Here is a 20022-nt window from a genome sequence, read left to right on the forward strand (position 1 = left end):
CAAATGGGTGTGCATGTTCAGGATCATGGAAAGATCTGAGTGGTGAGAACTTCAGGATACCACCCATTGACACTCAAGAGCACAAGGCCACATTTTATTTCTTTCAAAATCAAATTGCATCCAGACTCCCCAAGGTTGGTGACAGTTTAGTATCATTCCTTTCTTTGCAGATTTCTCTCCTTTGAGTTCCAAAGCCTAGGAAAAATGGGGTCGGAGAAGTGTAACTGGCTCTTTCTCTGTTGTGACCACTAATCCCTGGCCAGGCCCATGGGGTCCATTTGAAGATGGATGTCTCTGTTGGGAATTCTTTTTGGTCCCTTTAGAGGATCATCATCAAGGATTTTGTTAACTTCTCCCCCAAGGCAGGGAGAAGCCAGGTCTTTGGTTACAAAACATCTGGTCTCTTTTTGGCCAAGTAGGTTGCATGGCTAGAGAGATAGGGAATATTAATTCTTTGCAAGTAAACCCACAGCAATGATAACCAAGCCATGAATCAATGACTCAATAGCTAGGCTTCTTTAGGAGTAGAAATCAGATACAGCTTATTCCTTCTCAGTATCAGGGGAGACAAGATGAAACTGGATTCCCCATGCTCCGTGTTGAGTGGTCATCCGTGGCCCGGTTTCGATGTGCACAGCCTAGTCTGGGCACTGATGAGTGACTCCTTGTCTTCTGCAGGTGTGGCAGTGTGGTGGGAGTGTGGAGGTCCTGCCCTGCTCGCGGATCGCGCACATTGAGCGAGCCCACAAGCCCTACACAGAGGACCTCACTGCCCATGTCCGCAGGAACGCACTCAGGGTGGCTGAAGTTTGGATGGATGAATTTAAAAGCCATGTCTACATGGCATGGAACATACCCCAAGAGGTAGGAAGCTTTGGTGGGTTTGATGGGGATAAAACACAAACACGGGACTAAATTCTGTCATGCTAGACGGGACTGTCAGCCCCAATGCATACTGGCAAAGGGGCTGACTCTGAGTCTTGAGGCCATTTTTTGCCCCTACCCATCCCTGATTGATGCATGATTATAGAAGCACTTGTTCTTTCTGAACCATAGTGACCTCATTTTAAATCAAATTTGAACCAGGTGGTTGCAAGTTTCCTGCCTGCTCCCGTCCCTCAGTTTCTCTGTCATGAGGTGTTTCATGGTCTGGGATTATCGATAATGACAACAGTTCACAAAATGCAACTTGATCTCCATGTAGTTTTTTTTGGGGGGGAGGGGGGGTAGGTTACTGGGGATTGAACTCAGGGGCTTTCAGCCACTGAGCCCCATCCCCAACCCTATTTTGTATTTTATTTAGAGACAGGGTCTCATTGAGTTGCTTAGTACCTTGCTTTTGCTGAGGCTGGCTTTGAACTCACTATCCTCCTGAGTCAGCTTCCCGAGCTGCTGGGATTACAGGCGTGTGCCACTGTTCCCAGCTGCATGTACTCTTGATTCAATCTTCTCCATTAAACTTTGACCAGAGCTATAAGGAATGTCCATATGCCTGTGGCATTTCCTGAACCATATGAATAGGGAGACAGATACACAACCACACGGATCCTCAGTAGGAGAAAGGAATGGTTCTGGACATTTTTTAGGTCATTTCTGATCTTCACAGAACCTCATCATTGCCTGTCACTTCCCCCTAGACCTCTAGTTACCTGCATTTCAGAAGCGCAAGAGAAAAAGCCATGCCTCTCTAGTAGTTTGGTTCAGTTTTGCCATGTGTCACATGGAAATAACCTTGGAATGCTGAGTTAGGAAAACCCACCAGATGTCGGCTGCAGCGTTCCGACCTGCTTACCAGCTTGTCTGCCTGGAGTTCATTGCTTATGTTGCATTCTGTGTGATAGAGCTGTTGACTGCATGACCTCTTTCTTTCCTCCCAAGGCTGTGGCATCCCTTGGGAGTCCTTTAGAAAGCTTTAACTCTCTTTCTAATAGGGAAATGATTGATCTTTGCTTGAAGTTTCTGTGTAAAGGCCTTGTACCCTAAACTTTCTACCAATGTTGTTCTGGCTAAATTGCTGAGAAAGTAGGAAGAGCCTTGAGTGGGAGCTTCAGACAGTCTCCCTCCTCGGGCATCAGGGACTTGAGTTGGGTTGCATCCTCCTGCAATCAGTGAGATTTCAGCAGTTGGGAGGGGAAATGAGGAATCAAGGAATATGAGCCAGAGCTCAGCCAACCCTAATGAAGCAGCACAGGGTTGTCACCCCAACAGTGAGCATTTCTAGGGAAATCATCACTCCTTCTAGACCCATCTGTGGACATTGGATTACAGTATGTTGTGCAGGGTGCTGAGCGCTGCTGTGAAAAATGATGCAAAAATGTTAAGAGCATTTGGAAACTGCCCAGGTCCCTCCTCTCCATTTCTCCAAGCTAAAGACCTTTTAGCCATCTCCCCTGTTTCAACTGACAGATATTGAAATGGACAGCAACCCAGTGCATGGTAGAGAACTACGTCAGTAAAAATAACTGAGAAATGATGACACTCAGTGTCTGCCTGTAACTCCTCAGGGGGAAGTTCAAACGAAATTCAGTGGGTAGGGTTAATAAAGAGATGAGGTGTGGAAATGTCCAGGATAAAGCCTTAGGTAAGAAGGAAGGGGTCAGTATACTTCTCTCGACTCCTCTGTTAATTTCTGTGTCCAAACTCCATCTTCTTCCTCTTAAGGCTCTGGAAGACTTTTCCACCTGCCATTCACTTCTGAAGTTACATTCCAATATTCCATTGAAGCCACTTTTATCAATGTCAGCAAGGTCTTTCTAACTGCCTAATTTAATGGATATTTTAAAGTCTTTAAGCTACAGGATTCCACCTTTTCCTTGAAACTCTGAAGTCCCTGGCTCCATTATTCAACACCCTCCAATCTCATCTCTTCCTGGTTACTCCTTTCTTCTTGGGGGCTCATCTCACCTGAGTGCTCCTGGAGAGGCAGCCGTGGCCGACTGCTCTTACTATATACCAGCTCTCTGGCTAATCTCATCTGTCTTGAGTTGCCTACCACCCATATGTTGACAACATACTTCTAACCCTGTTTTCAGAATTACATCTCCAACTGCCAGCTGGACATCTCCTCCTGGTGATCCTGTTGGCAATCAAACTGAGCACATCCCCTTTCCCCAGTTCTGCTCCTCTGTCTCAGCTCCTGATGCCACCGTCTTCCCAGGAATATGAGCTTGAAACTGATCATCATCCTTTTATCCTCCTTTCTCAATCCTTTCCATCAATCACGGAGCCTTCCCTTCCATTCCCACCTCTTCTCACACCTAAGTTCAGGCCTTGCCTGTCCCTCTGCAACAGCCTTCAGATGTCTTCCCTGGCTCAATCCTTTTCCCTTCCAAACTATCTTATCTTTTAAAAACCCACAATGTCCATGTCATTGCCCTGCTTAAAATCTTTAAACAGCTCCCTGTTGTGTATAAAGTCAAGGGCTCAGTACAGCGTTTGACATGCATCTGAGCTTCCCTTTCCCTCTCCTGTCTGTATCTCCAGCCTCACTCTCCCCACTCCTTGTTTTGGGATCCACATAATCTACATGCACTATGGCAACTGCCCACACTCGTGTGTGTAACACACTGTTTCTTCCCTCTGTGCCTGTTTATTCCGTTCTATTTGGAATTCCCCACCCTCCACTTCTTTCCCAGCTCCCATGCCTACCATAACCCATCCTGGTAAGCTCAGTTCTGGTGACCCTTCTAGGAAGCCAGCTCTGGCTCTGTCATTGTAAAAGAATGTTTGTTTATCTAAAATCAATCTCTCTCTCTCTCTCTCTCTCTCTCCTTCTCAAATGTGGTTAAACTTTAAAATCACTTGTGCTCCACCCTCAGAGATTAAAATTTAATTAGTTTGGAAGGGGGTCCTGGGATCTTTGTGGAAAGTGCTTCTGAGGATTTTAGTGTGTGTCCAGAGCTGCAATAGACTGTGGGATCATGGAGGATACACGGTGTAATCCATATATGGGTCGCCGTGCCTAGCCTAGGTGGGACACATAGCAAAGCTCAGTGAATCCTTGCTAACGCTCATTCGTGGATGAATTAAACTGCTGGTCATGAGGGTGAACCCTTTCCTTGGTCTCTGGCTCCTAGGCTGAGCCCTCCCCTGGGCTGTGCATGGAGCAGAGCTAAGCCGCCTCACCTGCTCCCTTACCTCACTCAGTCCCACATTCATGAGAGATAAGAGAAGCCTCCGGCTCTTGCATCCTTGCTGCTTTAATTGAAAGTCAGTTTGTTTGTTAATACACAGAAAGTTCACCTGCAGCAAAGCATCATTATTTTCTTAAGCAAGGTTTGGGAACTCTCTCCCAGCCCCTGCTTCTCCCAGGCAGGCTGAGTGCCAGGGATATTCCCATGGTGATTAGGTTATAGATCTTCTTTAGGTTTGGCTACATGAAATTTTGTGACCATGTGACAGGGATATTGAGCCATTTTGCGGGTGGCTAACTTTGTTAGTTTCCTAGGACGACCAAAACAAATTATCATAAACTTGGTGGCTAAAACAACAGAAATGTATTCTTCCACAGTCTGGAAGTCAGAAGCCTAAATTTAAGATTTCAGCAGGGCTGTGCTGTCTTCAGTGGCTTTGGCAGATAATCTTTGCCTCTTCCAGCTTCTGGTAGCTCCTGGTGTTCCTTGGGGTATAGCTCAAACACTCTGAGTTCTGCTCTGTCTCTACATGGTTCTATCCCTTCTGTGTCTCTGTGTACTTGAATCTCCCTCTCTGTTCTTCTGTAAGGATATCAGTCATTGGATTTAGGATTCACCCTGAATCCAAGATGATTTCATCTTGATATTGCAAACTGATTACATCTTTAAAGGAGCTGTAAAGTCACATTCAGAGATTCCAGTAGACACAAATTTTGGAGGAAGAAAGCATTCCACTCACTACACTAAACAGTCAGCAAAAGAAGAATCTGTGTTATTGTTTTCTAATAATAAGGACCAAGGTAGCCTTCTCTGAAGTTTGCTTATTTCTCAGTTTGTGACCCCTTGCTCTGAAAAAGGATTTGATGCAATTTATAGTAAACACAGTGCAGACAAGCAGAAAAGCAAGAGGCAATCAAAAGACTGGAAAAGGGAAGGGGTCTTGATATCCAGAAATTTCAACTAAGAAAGGGGCTGGTTCTTGGGCTTCCTAGCAGTTAAGCAGAGGGGGCACATGATAGATTATCTCTCTCTCATCATTACTTAATCCACGAGGGCAGAGACAGCCTTCATTCCACTCCTGAGTGCAGGAAGAAAGGTTTCCCATGGGAAACCAGAATTTTAGGAAAACATAGAGGCCTTCCTAAGACAGGTTGTGCTAATGGCCAACATACAGAGTTGACTTGTAGTCATGTGAAGGCCATCTTAGCACTCATGAAGAAGAAATAAATACATGTGGGGAACAGCTTTGTGATAAAAGGATAAAATACAGAGAAATGTGAAGGGTTAATACATAACAGATCCCCTGGGGTGGGAAATGGGGACAGATCACATTTATTACCAGTTGGTGTAATCACTACTTCATAAATATTTTCTAAACTCATCTCAGTGCTATATCTCAAGCACAGAGCTGAGTGGGATACCGAAATAAGATAGACTGGGCTACAATCTAGCGGAACAGGGCTCAGAGAGAAGTCCATGGTCAAGCTCTGGCTGGAGCAGATGGGGTAACAGACAAATCAACAGTGAGTTATTAAGAATAGGAAGATGGGTCCTGGCTGAAATGGGCTTCAGAAATCTGGAATCTTGACCTTCAGGATGCTGCAGGTTCAAATCTTTACATTGTCTGAACCCTGATGAGTAAACCTAAATATATTTTTTCTATATCTGAATTTTACTTCTACTCAAACCCCTCCCAACACTTGTTCTGAGCATGTCCAGATGGATATCAGGGACTTGGCTACTGGAGTTGGTGCTTGAATTGTAGCATACACCCAGGTAGCAGGTGGCCAGTGTGGGTAGGAGACAGTTCTACCTGCTGTTTTCCTGTGCTTTCACGATAGCTGGCATCTTATGAGACCCCTCATGCCTCATCTGGTCTCTGGTGCCACACCTTCCATGGTGGCCTCTGAGATGTCTCTGATCTCCATCTGATCCCCAGCTAATGGATCCCCAGTGTCCTCTGCTGCAGCACCAGCTCTTGCTTAACCAGCTCTGTGCCTTACCCAGCCATGAGTGTGCAGGCCTGGGAATCCTTGGTGCTCCCCACTCTGCTGTGGGACCACAAGAAATATGGGAACTTCTCTGTCCCTCTCATTCATGGACACATTCATGTCTCCTTTGCTTGCCCCATGGCTGCTGCACCCTGGTGGCCTGGAGCTCTCCTCCCTAAGACACCAGGCCCATGCTACAGAGAGCCTGCTTCTCCTAGAAGGACTTGGCCTTAGGAGGCAGGGTTACCACATGCATAGGGTAAGGTGAAAGTCAAACTCTAGATGGAGGTTGGTTGGGTTGAAATCTCAGCTGTGGGGTTTTGAGCAAATTACCAGAGGTTACTCAACCCCCGTCTCAACTCATCTACAAATGAAAAATATATAGGGCTGCTTTATAGGTTGAAATGGGACAGTACACATTTATATAAATATAAGCAAATACAAATACATAAGCATGTCTCGTACAGAACAGGGCCTGGTACACTGGAAGCGTCGTGTAACCTTAGCTGTTAGATGGTTCTTAGCACTGTTAATAGAATTAACATTTTCTATCTTCAGTTCCTTTCCGCTTCTTGTCCCTCTCACCCACAGCTCAGAATCTCTCTTCTTTTCTCTTGAAGTAGAGAAAAGCCTACTCAGACTGTATTCTTCCCATTTCTTTACTTAGTCTATAGCTTTTTAATTCATAATCTAAGGATCCAGCATCTTTATGTTCAATGGCTTTTTAATGACAGTCCCCATGTTTCAGAATGCAAATAGGGATGGTGGGAGGGTTGAGCTATGTGTCCGGATGCTTGAAGTAACATCCCACGTGGTCCTTGCACCAGTCTCTGAGAGTTTGGGTTGGGGGCACTGGGTCATACCAAGGTGGAAATCAGGGAGAAGCTGCAATGGATGGTGGCTGTACCTCTGCCTCTGCTTCCCTGTGCAGGACTCAGGAATCGACATTGGGGACATCACCGCCAGGAAGGCTCTGAGAAAACAGCTGCAGTGCAAGACCTTCCGGTGGTACCTGGTCAGCGTGTACCCAGAGATGAGGATGTACTCAGACATCATTGCCTATGGGGTGGTAAGGAGGCGCTCTCTTTGGGGTTTCATTTAAATGCAGACAGAGAGCAAGACCAGAAAGAGGCTTAAGGAAGAAGGGGAAGGGAGAGAATAAAGCCCCACATGGGGACTCAGAGTAGACTTGGGGACTCAGTGCTGGTTTCTGGTCCTGCAAGACAGCCTTTGCTTTCACAGCCAGAAACTCTCCAGGCCCTTGAGTAAGGTATTTATTTCTCCTTGATTATTCTAAGCAGTTCAGCTCTGGCCCCAAACCTGCATAGTCCACTCATTAAAATATCAAGAACCAACTAGCTGAATATTTTAAAGTGATATAATTAACACCCACTGTTCTCCCAGCTGGGGTGACTGAGGTCCTGCCAACCTCCCTGTACTCTTCCACCAAAGGTAATGCTCCCATGCACATGCAGAGCCCCTGGAAGGAATTCTGAGAAATAGTTTGTTGTACTTTGAGGGATGTTGTATCCCCACCTCTTGATGGGGATGGAGCAGTTCTCCCCAGTGGGAGGCAGCAGGCTGGGGGGTGGAGACAGAACCTAAGGCTTGAGTCAGACAGACCTGGCTCAGATCTTAGCCTCTTCCCAATCCATTATCTTCATGCTGTGGGCCTCAGTTTCTTTATCTGGTAAATGGAATAAATTAATACTGTCCTCATAGAATAGAAGCAAATCTGAGATATATAAATGTGTTTTCTAGGTTAAAATACTTTGAACATGATAAAGTCTCTCATTCTCCCAATATTCTCAAGACCCTACGACTCTTAAGGTATTTTAAACAGCATCTGATCAATTTGGGTCTATCTCACCTGTTTTTTGTTGATTTAAGCCCCTAAGACCATTCTGTGAAGTTATTATATTATCTCCATGTTATAGATGGGGAAACAGAGAGGCAAAAAGTGACCCGCCCATAGTATATAATGATAATCAACAGTGAAACTGAGTCTAATTGAAGCCCCTTTTTTGATGTCCTGTGGTCTGAACTGAGTTCAAAGCCTGCCTGAGCAGGGAACTCAATGCACAGAGCATTGTTTTGAGAGCAGAAAGAGTCCTTGCTGTGGGATTAGACTCAATGTTCTCAATGGTCCTCCCAATGTTAACATCCTGGGATTCTAAAGTACCCAAAGCTGGGATCTCAGAACATGTGCACCCAGAGTCTCTGTTGTCCGGGAGGCCAGCCTAGAGGAAGGACACATATCCTCCCATAAGAGTCCTCAGATGTGATTGGCATGTTCCAAGAGAACTGCCTGAAGCCTCTCGCCTCTAATCTTCTCAAGCTGATAGAATTCAGAGGTCAGAAAACATCTCAGCTGCTGCTGCCCACTGTTATCTGAAGCTCCAAATCCTGCCATCACCATGGAAACATATTGTATTGCAAGGTGTCCATTGGTCCCCTCTACCTCACCAGCAACACCACTGCCTTGGCCACTATTAGACCCAGTCCTGAGAGGATAGTGATGCTACCATAGCTCCAGAGAAACCATTGGCTGGCTCCAAACCTCTGAGTCAGGGTCAACTTCCAGACTTATGTTCTCAGTAGGCTATTGACAGTAACTGAACAGAATTAGCCAAACTTACCCATAGATGCAGAGGAAGCAGTAAGAGTGGAGGTGTGTGCACATAGTCCAAGATACTTCTGGATTTTGGCCAAAGGGATTCTCATCCTTCAAGTAAAAGTGTCTGACTTGAAGTAAGACAAGTAAAGTAAGTATACATATGCAGCAGGTTTACCAAGTAGCCCTTTTATGCCAGACCCAGAAACATTTGGTTGGCCAAATAGTAAGTGGCATATACAGGGTTATGATCTAGATCTGTCTGAGTCCATAGCTTGGACTGTTTTCATTCTGTCATACTGAGACACATCAACTCATCGTTCCAAAGGGCTGAGCTGTGTCCCATCCCCAGGGCTGGTGGAGGTCTCTGAACCCTGCACGTTCATCTGCCGGCTCCTTGCAGAACACAGCCAGTCTCTCCTCCCTCCACCTCGTTCATGGCAGTGGCAGAATCTAGGCTCCTACATCAGCAGAGACACGCTTGCTTGTCCAGAGAACATAGTAAACCCTTAACATGGGCTAAAAGGTGAAGATGGGTGGAGCAAGATGCAGCCACAAAAGCAAGAGAATTTACTGGATCTGAATTGTTCTTCCTGTTTATCCTTTTTCACTCTACAATAGAGAGACCAGATGTCTTTCTGTTGCAAAGATTTTTTTTTTTTCTTTTTCTTTGTCAACTCTTACCCAAACTACATTTTGCAGGTCAGAACTTCTGGGTCTCCCAGTTGGGTCAGTGTGAAAGTCTACACTCTAGCCCACTAATCCTCTGATAGGTCTCATTTATGACTCGTGCAGGCAGAAGGACCTGTGGCCCTCCTTGTGTGGGAACGGGCTTCCCCTGGATTACTGGGATTCATGTCCAGGAGATGGAGTAGCTTTGGATGAATTCCAGCTCTGGTGCTGAGAGCAAAGATGGAGCAGCACCTGGAAACAGACATGCCTGGCTTCTGAACGTTTGCTTTGCCACTTACTTGCTGTGTAACCTTGACAATGTGCAAAACCTTAATGGTTATAGTAACCCATTTCATGGGGCATGTTTTATAGCCTCAGGACTGAAGCTATTTTTTATGTCAGAAAGAGCCTGGGCTTTGGAGTCAGACAGACCCCCAGCTCTGCCGCTTGTCCAACTCTGATGCCACTCATTTCAGAATGCCATTCATGTGTTCATTTTCTTCATACACTCGTTGAACGAGTAGTGAATGCCTTGTGCCTTGGTCCATGTGCTATATAGTGAGAAAGACAGAGACTCAGTCTGGTGACTAATTGGGAGCAGGGGCAGATGAAGAAATAACAAGAATGCAATATGCCAGTGAGAAGAGAATGGGTGACATGAGACATGCCCACACAGTGGGAAAAGCATCACAGGCAGGGAGGGGAGGTGGAGCTTGCTACTACACCACGGTTACTTCATCCTAAAAAGAGATAATATTGTGGACCTGGCTGGATTATTTTGAGAAGTAGCTGTGATACACATGGAAGGTACTTCACACGGTATGTGGAACTGAGATGCAGTCATAAAAGCTAGTTTCCCCGAATGGCTTTCAGGAAGGTTCTGGCAGTAAAATAGCAGCTAACAGCCACGGCACATTTGCTGTTTGCCAGCCCCATTGCTGAGCACTTGTTGATGTTGTCTTACTTAACCCTCACACAACCCTATGAGGAAGGCACTATTATTATCCCTATTTTAGAGGGAAGAAACAGGAAGAAGTTATGTTGCTTTGCCAGAGACTACCCAGCTGGAGCCAGGAATCCATCCCAGCCTGGTTCTCCACACTGCTTCAACAGACCACCTGCTTATGGGGGAGAGAGGTCACAGAGCCAGGGAGGGCTGTATCAGAAGACACCCGCCCCTCACCCAGAGAGTGGCTTTAGAAACCAGGGAAAAACCAAGCCTAACATCAGGGCTACCTGGGTCTTTATTTATGGCAGTTAGCAGGTCTTGCTGAGGGATTCCAGTGCTTGGCTTGAGATGTGACACCCGCCTCTCAGTGGGTGCAGGACAAGTCCAAAATGTGTTTATATGCTGTTTATATGCAAGGCAAGCCCAGGATTGGGTACATGATAAAGGACAGCTGCCTAGCTGACTCTGGGGCCCCTGTCTAGGGAGTGAACACACATCCATACCAGTTTCTCCAGAACTTCCAAGCTGTGTGAGATGAAGCTGTCCTCACCAGTGGAGCTAGGAGAGAAGACTAAATTTGTGCCCCTTGATTGAGTTCATCTCACTCCTGTCACAATATATCAGGACAACAGAAGCCCAGATGCTCTCTGTTCCCGGCCTTCCCCAGAAAGATGACGTGCTTCTTGTTCATTTCCTCTGTCTTTCTGGACTCTGATCTCCAGCCCCCTCTTCTAAACAAGGCTTTGTGTTGCTAAGAGAAACCCAGTCAGGCGAGCTCAAGTTGGGGTGACAGGAAGGTACCACAAACTCCCTATGGGCACAGGAAATGAAGTATGGCTGGTCATGGGCATACAAGCAAGAGACCTACTGAAGCCAGAGCAGGGGCAGAATGGCTCTCTTGCCTCTAATTTTATCTCTCTCATGCTTTATCTCATCCTTGGTCATAACCAGCTTTCTCTGCTTGCACATGGCCTAATAGATTCCCCACATTTAATCTCAATAGCCCCATAATTCTAGTGACTGCCCCCCATTAACCACAGTCTCCAGATCTCATTGAGATTTCCATCAATATAAGAGAAAGATGAAGTGGCCAAATTTCAGAGACATAGGGGAGGAGAGAGGAGGAGAGAAACAGAATCATTTATTCATTCTAAGCTGGGGCTAGAGGAGCACTGTTCTACGCAGTGGTGGTTGGTCAGCTGTGAGTGGGCTTAGCACAAGGGAGTAGAATATGGGCTCTCTTGCCCAGACATGTTCTGTAATCACCAAGACTGTGGCTCCATGTCCCTGGATGTGAGGATAGGTACATCTTTCTTCTCCTGCTTCAACTCTGGCCCTCTTTTCTCAATCTCCCACTGTGGAGGGCCCTCAGAAGCTAGGCCACCACTGGGGCATGGCCACATCCTTGCTGGATTTGCAGGAAGCAGAGAAAGACCTGTTCCTAGATGATCTTTGAGGCCAGCAAACAGCTAACATGTTGCCCATTTCCCCCAACTCTCTAGAGCAAAGACCACTCTTGAGGACCCCAGAAGACCCCATGAAGTGGCGGGGGTGAAGACCCTAGCACCATCTTGTGTGCTTACACACCTATATGTCTTTCTTCTTTACGCAGAAGATCTCAGCTCCCCAAAGCCAGCTTGCTGTTGAATGAGATGTGACTATGTCTCCCTGGGTGGAGGCCAGTCTCCCCCCGCACCTTTCTGCAAGGCAAAAGCTGCCATGTGCTGATTCCATGGTGTTCATGGGACCTTGGGTTGGTTAAGAAGATTGGCTCTGAGGAACACCTGTTTCTCCTGAGTTAATGCATGTGTTTTCTCTCTTCTCTTTGGTGTGGCCATCTCTCCTCTGATGTGCAGCTACAGAATTCCCTGAAGACTGATCTGTGTCTTGATCAGGGGCCAGATACAGAGAATGTTCCCATCATGTACATTTGCCATGGGATGACACCTCAGGTGAGTCCTCTAGAGAGCTCTGTGCCAGAGGGTGTAAAGTGGGTGTCTGGTGTGGAGAAGAATGGCTAAATTCTGTGGTGGCTGCCCTTGGGCCAGCTGCTTCTGGTTTCCATCAGGTAGTATTCTCACGAGCATAGGAGGATACCTGTGTTGCCTGAAGGAGGGTGGGAGGGCGGATGCTTGGGGACCAGGATTCTCTAGAGTGGAGATGAGAACACAAACACAGGTGATAGGTGAATCACAGTCCTTGTTTTGGCGATCAAGCCCCTCCCTAGCAGGAGGGAGCCTGGGCACTTCTCCACAGGCTCCCTGATGTGTCTGAGTCTCTCCAGAGTGCCAGTCTCCAACCTAGAGTAGGTCATAACTGGGGCTAAAATTACATTCGTGGGACTCCTTTCCAGCTCTTGTGACCTAGTAGTTACCAGGAAAATGGCTTATCCCCAAACATTCCCCTTTAAATGGCTATGCTTCAGATACACAAAGAGGACATCAAGACACAGACCAGAGAGATGGCTCACTGAATGAATTAGAATAGAGAATCATTGTTCAATAATGCCATAGGGTAACCTATTCTGAATTGATGACATTCCCAGAGTTCACCTAACTCTGGAAGAGAACAATGACTTAAAAGCCATGTTATTGTGTGTGTATGTACTCCTACAATTGCAATTCTATATTTAGAAGAGTTGCCCCTACATAACTGAAGACTGTCAAGGCACATGTTGTTTTTAAAGATTTCTGAAAACCAAGAATCTCGGAATCTCGGTCTGTCGAAAGAGGATGCGACCAATAGCATACCCCCCAGGGACTGGCGACATCCTGGAAGAGGAGGAGGAAGATGAGGACAGTGGGTGGAATGGGGCCTATTTGTCGTCTGCTGTGGAGAAGGCTCATTCCTCCAGGGCCAGGGCCAACACGTCACCCTGTGGCATGTACCTTTCCTTTTTCCCCACCCGGTTGAAGCTAGCAGGGCCTGAGTCTCTGTGCCCCTGGAGGCTGAGGGACACAGATGCACGCATCTCTCTGGCGTCTCCAGCAGGGAGTCCTCGCGCAGAGTTTATAACTCATGGGGAGTCTCTGGGAGACAGACACCTGCGGAGGCTGCAGATAAGTTACAAAGTACTGAAAGATGAAAATGCTAAGCTAAGAAGAAAGCTGAATGAGGTTCAGAGCTTCCCTGAAACTCAAACAGAAATGGCAAGGACACCTGAGCGGAAGCTAGCAGCAAAGATGATCAAGGAGGAGAGGGACCGGCAGGACCTGCAGTCAGTGATCCAGCAGGTGGAGCAGAACCTGAGCTGATGAAGAAACGGGCTGGAAAGGCACAAAATCCTCATGAAGCTGAGACAGGAAATCAACTGGCTTCAGGCACAGGTCTCCAACTGCAAGCACGAGAATGAAGCCCTGAGGTGGGGCCAGGGTGCCAGCCTGATGGTGGGAAAGCAGAGCACTGACAAGGCCTTGCAGAATCTCTGTGTTGTCAGGAACAGTTGCATACACTTCCATAAAGCAGCTGGTTTCTGGAGCTGAAACGCTGAATTTTGTTACTGAAATCCTTAAATCTCGAATATACTTTATATACAACCAGAGACATGAAAAAATGTGCTCTGTATGTGTAATATGAATTGGAATGCATTCCATTGTCATATATTAAAAAATCAATAAAAAGAATAAATAAATAAGCAAAATCAAGATCCATTGACAACTAAAAAAAATAATAATAATTTCCAAAATAAAAGAGGAAGATGAGAAGCCTTACGGACCTCTGGATGCTTCCAGCTCCCAGCTCCATGAGCCCTGATCAGCAGTGCTTCATCTGAATGTGCAATTGGGCCCCAAACTATGCAGTCTTCACCCAGAGTATTTATCATGAGATACTAATTTCATGACCTAAGACAGTGTTATTGACCATCTGCAATAGGAGCAGCTCTTGTCCACAATTTGCTTTTGTGGTTTATGTCCAGTCCTTCTTGTGAAATTCTTGCTGTTTTATAGATTCAGTAATCTGTTGGAAGAAATTTTTGTAAAATTCAGTGAGTTTTTAAATTACTAAACATGAAAACAGCAGTTCTGTAATAAGTGCTCTTCCATTTTTGTCCCAGAACATTGATAAGTTAAAAAAAAAAAAGGTAATGGAGTTTGCCGTTTGCCAGATTTTAGACTTGTCTGACTCCTCCCCCTTCTGTTATTCCAACCTCTAGATTTCGGAAAGGAGTTCTACCCTATACCTGTCCCACCATTGAATTTTGGAAACACATAACTCGTCAGGTTTCATTGGCTCACAGATGCCTTGGTATGAATTTTACCTCCCAGCCTCACCCATACCTGATTTAGGTGCTGTTTAGATAAGACTTTGGATTTCAGACTCCAAAGTTGAGGCTGGAATGGTTAAGAACTTTGGGGCTGTTGAGGTGGAGTGAATGTATTTTGCATTCCTAAGGACTTGATTTAGGGGGGTCAGGGACAGCATGCTACAACTGTGATCCCTTCTAGATTCATAGGTTGAAATCCTAACCCTGGCAGTATTGGGAGTAAAGAAGTAATTAAGGGTGAGTGAGATGGTAAGGGTGGAGCCCTGATCTAATAGGATTGGTGGCCTTATTAGAATAGACACCAGAGGGCTCACTTGCTGGTACTCTCTTGCTCTCTTTCTTCCACTTGGAAGACACAGAAATAAAGCAGCTTTCTCAAGCTAGGAAGAGAGCCCTAGCCAGTAACCAAATTGGTGGCATCTTAATCTAGAGCTTCCCAGCCTCCAGAATTGTGAGGAAATGAATTTCTGTTATTTAAACTATTTAGTCTATGGTACTTTGTTATAGTAGCCCAAAATAACAAATGTGTGGCCAAAGAGGCTGCCAGAGTTGAACCAATTTTTGTTCCCACCAGCCATTTATGAGAGTTCTAGTTGCTCCACATCCTTGGTCAATTTTGGGTATTATCTGTATTTTTAATTGTTCAATTTTGGGTATTATCTGTATTTTTAATTGTTCATTTTTGGGTATTATCTGTATTTTTAATTGTAGCCCTGGGTGGGTGTATAGTAGTATCACATTGTGTCTTTACTTGCCTTTCTCTAATTAGTAGCAAAGCTAAATGCCTATTTTTTAATCTCAAAATACTCCCAGGCTGGGTCAAGATGGCCAGGTCACAATAGTTTGTTTTTTTGTAAATTCCCTCTCTACTTTCTAATACTCGTGATCTTGTCTGGACCACTGGACAAGTGTTGGATGTCCCCTCTATGAGACGGCAGGTGCTGGCCTGAGCACAGGCTGCCAGTTCTCAATCAGCTACAGATGGTCTAATATGGAACAGGTTGTGCTGTGGTTACAGCAGATTCTGGGACCAGACTGCCCCAGTCTAGCTTTAAAGCTTTCTAGTTGTGAAATCCCAACATGTTTTCTAAATCTGGACCCATTTCCTTATGTACAGATTATAGAGTTTCAAATCATGCTGTGGCTTCGGCTTGGTTTGGATGTGTCCAACAAGGGTTCATGTGTTGATACTGAGTCTTCGTTGTAAGATATTAAGAGAGTAGAAACTTGATTCAGTTATGGTGTTCTAGAGGTGGGCCTCTGGGAGGTGATGAGGATTATGTAAGTTATTAGGATAAAGCCTTTGATTGAATCCTGGTGGCTTTATAAGAAGAGAGAGTGAGACCAGAATAGACATACCCATGTGCTCCATGTCAGTTACCCTGTCATGACCTGTACCACCTTAGAATTCTGCCAGCAAGAAAGCCATCAACGAATGCAGGCCCTTAGATCTCGAAAACCATGATCAAACTACACACTTTTTTCTTTATAAAGTGGCCTGACTCAGGTATTTCTCTGTAGCAAAACAAAATGGAAGAATACAAATTACATGTATCATAAAGGTTCTTGTGAGGATTTAATACATGTAAAGTATTTGCAATAGTGCCTGGCACATAGTAAATGCTTGATAAATGCAAGCTATTAGGATTGCTATAGCCGCAGTGTCACTATTACTACTACTCATTAAGCCTGATTCTTGCCAAGTGCAAATACCCTCATCCTACACTGAACTGACTCTCCTTGACATTATTTGCTGTCTGCCATGAGTTTATATCCTGGTCCATAAACTGACTGGAGCATCACTGAGTTGCTATGGCAGCAACAATGCAGTGGATTCAGGGAAAGGGCAGTGAAGTGGACCTCAGAAGGCCTGAGTCCTAGGTTTGATCTTGCCACACATTTGCAGTGTCACCTTTATCTTCTTTGGGCCTTTATTTTGTTTTACTCTTTGGTGGGGATATAATTTGACTTTAAAGTTCACAGATCTTAAGTGGAAAGCTCAATGAAGCCCTACATCATTTGTATTCTCTACAGTCACCAGGCAGATCCAGCCTGTCATCCCACAGGGCTTCCTCATTCATCCTCTTGGTCAGTATCTGCACCAAATGGTTGATGACTCTTGTGATCTCACCTACCGTTGATTGGTGTCATGTGGGCCTGATCTCCTATGTGTAAACAGTGACGCTGGATTGAGGCACCTCTAAGCCCAGCTTTGCCAACTCTGACAACCTGCTTATCTCCAAATCCTTTGTTCTGAAACTCAGTTGTGTTGGGAAGTTGTGAATCTGGGCTGTGCTTACCAGGAACCCTGGGAGCTGCCTTTGTTAATCAGATTCTTGATTTGCAGCTGCAGCATCTGGAAGACTTGGGTCTCCCTTTCCCATCCCCCAAGGCAGGCTGTGCAGGGACCACTGGCCCAGTTGCCCTTTCCTACCAGCTCATGCTGAGATGAAGAGCTGTCAGTGCCCAAGGCATGGACGCTTGGGACCAGCCTCAAGTCACACCATTTCCCAGGGCAGGAAGGTGTGGGACTTTGCTGTGGCAGCAATTGGATGAGGCTGGCCTGCCCAGGTACCTGGGAGAGTCAGAAGAGCAGCTAATCCTGGAGTTAGGCCGTGTACCCCTAGGCAGGGTTCTACTTCCACCCAGGTTGAATGCAGAATCAGGGATGAGTGGTGGGTGAGCAGTCGTGGCCCCTGGCTGGGAAGGTCTCCCAAAGATATCTTCCAGGTCTCACGAACTTCACTGGCTCCTGGAGAGGTGCTCAGGGATGTGCTGTCTGAGGGCAAAGTCAGGGTACATTCAGGAGATTCTGGATAGATTCTGGCCCCCAGGGGGCCTCTGAATCCCCCAGATTTGATCCAAATCGAATGTCTGGCATGCATCTCCAAGGATGTTACTCCATCCTACTGGAAGCTCTCAGAACAGTCTTTTACAGGACAAGAACAGCCCAGGAAGGGTCACATATACATGAATAGGACTGCCAGCCACAAGTCATTGTGCAGGTGTTACACTGTGCATCTCCAGAGGTGCCTCACATTTTTATCTGGGGAATATAGACCAACCGAGGTGACAATCTTCCTGGTCTCTGCTAGGAAACCTCACCTGTTCTTCCCTGAGCATCACACTTGATAGGAAGCCTGACAACATTGAAATGCAAGTAATAAGGCAATGCATAGTGTTTAAGAACCACACTACCTGGGCTCACATCTCAACTGGGTTCATTGGGTAGGTGTCATAGCATCCTTGTGCCTCTATTTCCTTACCTATAAAATACAGAGTGTGGTATCACCTACCTTGTAGGGTTGTTATTAACATTAAATAAATGAATACACAATAAGCATTTAGACAATGAAGGCTGGCACATAGTCATTGCTTATTAAATGTGGGTCATTATTATTGCAAGTTGGGTAAAGAGACTCGAGACTGTGTCCTTAAGCTGAAATAACAGGCATTGATTAGCCTGGAAAGTACAGTTAAGGTGGACATGAAAGGTCCCTCCAAATTATAAGGACACACACTTTTGGCTGAGAATAAGGAAATTCTCCCCAGCCATTGATTTGTGTGATATTGACCTCCAAAGGCAGGGTTAGTGGGTCCCAGAGACCCTAGGATGGGTTTCCATGTCACACAGACCCATAAGCTTGGGTTTAAGCTGAGGCTGCTCCCCTTCTGGTGCTCTATGACTTTATGACTCCTTTACTTCTGTGTGTTTCTTGTTTAATCAGTGAGACTCTGCCATGTGCCACATGCTGTTCTTGGCCCTGAAAGACAGTGATGAACCAGAAAAGCACTCCTGCCCTCATGAAGTTTACAGTCTAGTGCCAGAGACAGACCCTTCTGTATTTATCAGTCCTCAAATCTCCACCACAGCCAAGATGTGAACTTGTTCCTCTCCTGAGCTTGCCTGTGTGGCCACCATTGAGCTTCATGACTTGGCTCTTAGCCAACTATGGCCAAAAACATGGGGAAGGTAGAAGAAGGACTGTGGTCTGGCCCAGGTCTTCCCACTGACCTTGGAAAATGGTTAAATAAGTACTCGTTGCATTTGAGAAAGTGAGCATCTTCAGGCATTTTCTCAAAAAAAAAAAAAAAAAGGAATAAGATAGATTAGGTACAAAGTGTTTAATATCCTACAGGGGAATAAAATTATAGCCTGGAGTGTGCTCTTTTATACCCCGGCAGAAATCTAGGAGTTAGCACATAACTTCAGAGTGTCCGAGTGCGGATTGAAAGGTAAATAGCCAACTCCAACATGGATAGAATTCCCTCAGAAAATTGCATGTCTTGGGTGAACCTGTTAAACAAAGCCCCAGTATGGTATGAAAGGACAGGTTGCCTCCCCTTTCTTTTGTCTTATTTCCAGGTTTTAGATATTGTTCTTACTCTTTTCACAAAAATCTGTTGAAGGTTGGTGACTCTCTGGCCATAGGTGACTCCATGACCCTTGTGGATCCCTGTGGCCTTTCCCCATTCCTATGCTGCCATCGCAAAGCACAATAAGCTGAGAGGTTCATGCAACAGGAATTTATCCTCTCATATATCTGGAAGCTTGGAAGTCCCACATCAAGTTGCCCACAGGCCATGCTCCCGCAGGAGGTGCTGGGATCCGTTCCAGGCCTCTCTGCCTGCTTCTGATGGTGCCTGGGTGTGTTTCAGCTCTTCCCCACTCCTCCCATGACATCCTCTGTGGGTGTGTGTCCCAAATTTCCCATTTTATAAGAACACTAGCCATCTTGGATTAGAGGCCTGCCCTACTCCAGTATTACCCCATCCTAACTTAACTAATTCCCTGCAAGAACCCTATTTCAAAACAAGGCCCCATCTGAGTATTGGAAATCAAGACCTCAGCATAAGAATTTTGAACCCACAGCACCCCAAAAGAGGAAAAGTGTGACTGGAAATCTTTCATTCCCTCCAATGGAAAGCACCTCCCATCACTTCCTCTTGTATTTCATTGGCCAGACCTGGTCACATGGCCCTGTCTGGCTTCAGAGGGGCAAGAAGTTATGGCATTCCAAGTTCCCAGGAATTTGTCTCTGTCACAAGAACTTGGTTCTTAAGTTAATTTTACCTGTGACACTTAAGAAACTAAGGTGAGGGTATCTTGGATGGGAATAGAATTGCCTGAGGTCACCCTGCAAAGACAGGACCAAGAAAGATGGCCGTATTTTGACCTCGAGTTTCTCTTCCAGTGAGTGTTATTCATTCATTCATCAAAAATACAATAGCTGGTCCTTTGTGAATTCCTCATATTTCTGGAAAGTTCATTTCCCTTGGAGAATAAATTTTTTCTAGTGATAGGAATGGTTTTATCGAGCACCTTACAGTGGAACCCAGTGGGGCCCAAGGATAGCTTGGGTTAGAAAGAAGATTTGTTATTCATTTCACATCTGTGC

At 45.7% G+C, this 20022-nt stretch overlaps 1 protein-coding gene and 1 pseudogene across 1 annotated transcript in view; both read left to right on the top strand.

Moving 5' to 3' along the window:
- Galnt18 (polypeptide N-acetylgalactosaminyltransferase 18) overlaps positions 1 to 20022 on the top strand; it is a 339876-nt gene that overhangs the window by 283579 nt on the left and 36275 nt on the right. The window contains exons 7-9 of the mRNA XM_046438133.2: positions 679 to 864; positions 7056 to 7193; positions 12216 to 12311. Coding sequence (XP_046294089.1) covers positions 679 to 864; positions 7056 to 7193; positions 12216 to 12311 — 420 coding nt within the window. The remainder of the gene's footprint in view (positions 1 to 678; positions 865 to 7055; positions 7194 to 12215; positions 12312 to 20022) is intronic.
- LOC131423933 (endosome-associated-trafficking regulator 1-like) lies at positions 12336 to 19990 on the top strand (annotated as a pseudogene).

The sequence above is a fragment of the Marmota monax genome, unplaced genomic scaffold, assembly GCF_021218885.2.
Source record: "Marmota monax isolate L192 unplaced genomic scaffold, Marmota_monax_Labrador192_F-V1.1 WCK01_AAM20220418_F8-fsc00061, whole genome shotgun sequence".
Taxonomy (NCBI): Eukaryota; Metazoa; Chordata; class Mammalia; order Rodentia; family Sciuridae; genus Marmota; species Marmota monax.